This window comes from Lolium perenne, chromosome 7 (genome assembly GCF_019359855.2).
Source record: "Lolium perenne isolate Kyuss_39 chromosome 7, Kyuss_2.0, whole genome shotgun sequence".
NCBI lineage: Eukaryota > Viridiplantae > Streptophyta > Magnoliopsida > Poales > Poaceae > Lolium > Lolium perenne.
Genome location: NC_067250.2, coordinates 125521958 through 125527160, shown reverse-complemented (window position 1 = coordinate 125527160; position 5203 = coordinate 125521958). Strand labels below are relative to the sequence as shown.

Here is a 5203-nt window from a genome sequence, read left to right as displayed (position 1 = left end):
ATGGTGTGGAGGCCCTGGGCCTCCTCTCCGTCTCCCCTTCGGTGTTCTGGTCTGTCTCGGTGAAATAAGATGTTTGGCTTTTGTTTCGTCGAATTCCGAGAATATTGCCCGAACAGCCTTTCTGGAACCAAAAACAGCAGAAAACAGGAAATGGCACTTCGGCATCTTGTTAATAGGTTAGTTCCGGAAAATGCATAAAATCATTATAAAGTGTGAGCAAAACATGTAGGTATTGTCATAAAACTAGCATGGAACATCAGAAATTATAGATACGTTGGAGACGTATCATTGCTCCATGCGAGGCATGTCCTAGGGTGCTTTGAGAACCGGTTAGCCCACATCGCGGAGGCCTTTCGGGTAACCAAACGGACCATTTCGTTTCTCAGCCTAGCTCATGCAAAAAAAGGAGGCTGCAGGCTACCAAACGGGCCAAAGAGCATCTCCACCGGCGCCCCCCAAATAGTCGCCGGCAGGGGCGCCGGCACAGCATCCTTCATTTGGGGATGTTGTTCCCACACCGACGCCTCCCATACGGCAGTCCCAATAGAAATTCAAATTTAAAATGAATTTTGAAAGCAAAATTCATACAAAATTCATACGAATTTTATACAAAAGTTACTCGAATTTAAACTTAAATAAAACTTAAACTTAGAACCCTAATCTACTGGCCGTCGGTTGGGGTGCGCGACGGGCCTGCCTCGTCGTCGTTCGTCCCCTTTGCCGCCTGCGTCCGTGCCCACCTCACTGTCCTTGCTTCGCGCATCTAGCGGTGGAGCATGGCGGCCGTCGTCGCAGGAACTTGCCGGCGGCGCTGTCCCCTCAGCGATGCTAGCCATCGGTGAGACGTCTCGTTCTAAGCGAGCCTCGCTTGCTCGCGGCCGAACACCTCCGTGTGGCGCAGAGCGTTCAGCTCGAGGATGAGCTTTTGTCGCTCCGCCGCCATGAGGAGGCGCCCCGCCTCCTCCGTGGCCGCTCGCTGGCGCGAGATCTCGACGGCGTGCTCGAAATTCGTGTCGTTGATGATCTCGTGCTGCTCCTCCTTCAGCCTCCGGAAGCGCTGCGCTGCCTGCTCTAGGTCAGTGGGGACCTGCGGCTGCTCGCCCATTGCGCCGCCTCCTCCGCCGCCTTAGCTTCTGCGTCTGTGACGCACACCTCATCCCACTCCTCGAACCGTGGGTCAACATATTCGTCGGAGTTGTACTCGATGTTGGCGTCGGGCTGCGGCGGCTGCGGTTGAGGCGCCGCAGGCGGCGTGCGGCAATTGAGGCCGATCATGGAGTACGTCGTATGGAGCCGCTGCGACATTGTTGTGGTGGAGAGGAGAAGATGGTCCGACGGCGGTGGTGGAGATAAGAGAGGATAGCATGGCTACGGTGGTGGAGATGAGAGGATAGCGCCGCGACGGTGGACAGCGTACGCACTAAATTGGGGTGCCAACTATTCGTACTACGGGGGCATTGGCACGTGGGGGAGGTGGGTGCACACCACGTGGCTAGTCGCCGCCTCGATTTTCACGCAGAAGACCATTAACGCGAACGACCAACCTTTCCGCATTGTTTCCAACGCGAACCGTCACGTCCTCTCGCTGTCAAGGCAGCCCCATCCACGAACCGACGTGCGCAGGTGCACCCGATTCACGTCCTTCACGAAGGGGCTAGCACTGGATTGCCGGCGCTTCTATTGAACTCGCAATTGCGCCGATGTTTTTTGAGACGTTTGTGAGACGCGACGGTGCAAGCGGTGGGGATGCTCTTGTTATATGCAGATGGAGCCTATCAAGCTTAAGCTATGTTAGCCAAGCGGTGGGGATGCTCTTGTTATATGCAGATGGAGCCTATCAAGCTTAAGCTCTGTTAGCCAAAGAAATCCTTCAGTGGCCCGAGGCTCACTATGCTCCCCAAGTCCCCAGGGCAGAGGGCCAAAAATAGCTACACACGCCCATAGTTCGCCAATCACATAAGATTGGATAGGACAGGACATGACGCTTTTCCTTCTGTAAGAATGTTTCGATCGACCCACTCAGCACCATCAGGTGATGAACAATTTCACCAACATCAACATTGATCATGAATTCGAAACACCACCAACAGTCCCCCACAATCCAGCTTGATGAATACAGGGTAACAGATATTTTTGAATTCTCGCGATTCTCGAATTTTGTGTGTCTATCAGCATAAAATAAACTGATGCAGTAAAACAGGAAGAGGCATGACAAGGTAGGAATTCCTAAAAGGTAGACATCCAGAATCCAGACGGGAGTTCTTTACATCCCAAAACCGAACACTGCGCGTATCCTCTGAAAGATGAGCTCTGTCCATCCTCTCTCAGTGTTCTCCACCACAGTGGAGTTTCCATACCTGCAGCAGGAGAGGCAACCCAAGTGGAGCTTCAGATTCAGAAGACAGGAACTTGGTAACCTATTCAAATTCCAACGATGAACTCAACATACCTGTCTTCAACTGGCACATCAGTTTGTTTAAGCTTTATGATCGTAACTCCTGACTCAGGCTCATCAAACACCATCCTGACCTGCATTCAAGTTCGACACAGCACAACGAAGAGATGTTTTTTAGAGGAAGCAAGTGCAAGACAATAACAAGATGGTGTCTACATACTGGCCATCTATGTCTCCTATGTCTATAGCAAATGAAAATATCAACTGGTAAAGCATAGTAAGTACAGTGGCATCCAGAAAAAAAAAGAGCATAATGTAGCATGGAGATGACCGTGGACATGAATTTTACACCCTCTAAGTGGAATCAGCGGGTGTCACGAGCTCATGATCATTAGGAGCCTTCGCCCGTTAGTCATAGATCACTCCGTACCAATGGTTACGCCGTTAATCTGATTTTTAGATTTGCTTGTCAACAGGTAGTACGGCCATCTACATACAGCCTGAAATCCAGCCATCTCCTTTCTCCTTTTCAAGAAAACACAACCTACCATCCAGGCCCGCAGACCTACTGGCTCGAAATAAGGTATACGTCCACATAAAAACCTCATCTATCAACATAGAAACGAATAGTACTGATGATATGCTTCAAAAGAATTTTTTCGCATATTAGTAATTATAGAGACCTTAAATACTCAATTAAAAATGACATTGGGAATATTTCATCACATTGAAAGGTCATTAGGAGGATGTATAAAGAAGTGGAAATGAGAATTTACAAGTATCAATATATGTATGATATTTGGAGTACAGTGGGAATTATAGCAGAACCCCCGCAAGTTCACAGCCTAAGGAACAGGGAGATGAGCATTCCAATAGATAATGACTTCCTATGCTTATTTGCATTCCAGTAGATAATGACTTCCTATGCTTATTCTTAACAGTATCTTTATCCAAGTATCAAACATCCAAACTTGCTCTTTCTTGGTTAGATAAGCTAAAGCAAACTGTGGTTTCAATATGGGTGAATTTCAGGCACAGAAGATAAATGTTCCCTTTCCAGCACATCATAGTGGAGAGGTAACATCCAAACTTGTTCTTTCTTGGTTAGATATAAGCTAAAGCTAACTGTGGTTTCAGTGCGGGTGAATTTCAGGCACAGGGTATCAAAGGTTTCCTTTGTAGCACAGCATAGTTGAGCGGTATAATTACAAGACACAATCAATCAAGGACAATACCAAAATCATGATGTCTTTGAGCACAGAACTTACTGTAGAATGTACGCCATCAGCCCAGCTCCCAAACCGCCACTTCTGCACGATGAGCTTCCCTTCCTGCAGCTCCTCATTGACGCCGGTGATGGATCCATCAAAGAGGCTAAACTGGCCACCAACCTCCTTGCTGATCCTCGTGTTGCTCTGCGTGAAACCCTTCCATCTGTTCTCATCCATCAAGATCTCATAAATGTCCTTGGAGCGGCAGTTGAACTTCTCTGTCAACTCGATAGTTTTGAATCCATCCTTCTCCTTCCCCTTCGCCTTCTTCTCCTTAGCTGCTGGCGCTGGAGCGGGCGCCGCAACCTCCTTCACTGCGGAAGCAGGGGCGGCAGCAGCGCCGCCGGTCGCTGCGGCCGCCGCCTTGGTGGGGATCTTCTTAGCATCTAGCTCGTCCTTGGCGGGGCCGCCCTTCGACATGGTGGCCACATACTCCCGGATCTTCTCAAGGACCAGAGGCTTGCCGCGGGCGATGAAGGCGTCCTTGGCACGGCGCGCGAGGGGGCTGTCGTCGCCGCGGACAGTGATGCGGAGCTCGGGATCCTCGTCGGCGTTCTCGTCGGCGAGGTAGGGGACCTCGGCGGCGCCGGTGACCTTGGCGGCGCCCGATTCGGAGGTGGCCTCGGCCTCCCAGGAGAGCGTGAGGGAGAGCTCGTACCCGGGGATGACCTTGCCCTTGCGGATGTTGACGTAGGCCTCGCCGTCGAGCTTGTCGAGGGTGGTGGTGCGGAGGGTGAGGCCGCCCTCGCCGGATAGGACGGGGAGGCCGGCGAGCAGGGCGGAGAGCCGCGCGCGAGACCACTCCAGGCAGTCGCGCTCCGCCCAGTGCCAGTTGTGGACGTTGGCGCCGTCGGGGCGCTCCTGCACGATCCACCGGGCGTCGCCCTCGCCGAACTTCGCCATGGGTTTGGGGGCGGCTAGGGTTTGGTCGGGCTCGATTTGCTTTTCTATCCCTGGATCTGCGCGTGCGCGTGGTGGGTTGGGGGTGGAGACCGGAGATGGCAAGCTTTTAGAATTGACCGGCGGCTGCTTCTGGATTGTTCGGTCGAGGATTAGAATTGTCTGGAAGTTGAGGGGGGCGCGGAGAGGGTTTCTAGGATGTTCTACGGAAAGGGTACCTTTTCAGTTTTTTAACTTGTCATGGAGGTATTTGAAATTTCAGATATTGGAACGAAGAATTTAAAAACACATGATGCGAAGAATTTTTATCTACTTTAAAAAAAAAATCTACAGAGTAAAATAAAATGCTCAAATGTATGAATGTGCATGAACAACGGAAACCATGAGAGACGAGTTACGCGTTGGTGAATTGCGATGTTAGGGCATCAGCCATAAAAATATAAAATAATCCATACAACAATTCAAATAAATTGAAAATTGATAAGTTTAACTAGATCAAGACTTATCAAGCGGCTTTTCATTTGATCAACCATAAATGTTCTATTAAATCATTTTGCAGTTGCCGATAAACGTTATTGTCACAGATTTCACGATGATGGCGGGAAATCGACAAACTCGGTGAGCGCCTAGGTGATCA

At 50.3% G+C, this 5203-nt stretch overlaps 1 protein-coding gene across 1 annotated transcript; it reads right to left on the bottom strand.

The window, feature by feature from the left end:
* Positions 1 to 2033: 2033 nt before the first annotated feature.
* LOC127318516 (uncharacterized) lies at positions 2034 to 4721 on the bottom strand. The gene is made up of 3 exons (XM_051348996.2): positions 3664 to 4721; positions 2450 to 2529; positions 2034 to 2357 (listed from the first exon to the last, which is right to left on the bottom strand). Exons 1-3 carry the CDS (start codon positions 4567 to 4569, stop codon positions 2264 to 2266), a joined length of 1080 nt encoding a protein of 359 aa, XP_051204956.1. The 5' UTR covers positions 4570 to 4721; the 3' UTR covers positions 2034 to 2263.
* Positions 4722 to 5203: the final 482 nt, after the last annotated feature.

Bases quoted from the DNA above. Each gene is read 5' to 3' on its own strand.
- LOC127318516 (XM_051348996.2), bottom strand. From the start codon at position 4,569: ATGGCGAAGTTCGGCGAGGGCGACGCCCGGTGGATCGTGCAGGAGCGC. The intron at 2,530-3,663 runs GTAAGTTCTGTG...ACTTGAATGCAG, and splicing joins CTGATGGCGTACATTCTACA to GTCAGGATGGTGTTTGATGA. The intron at 2,358-2,449 runs GTATGTTGAGTT...CTCCTGCTGCAG, and splicing joins GATGTGCCAGTTGAAGACAG to GTATGGAAACTCCACTGTGG.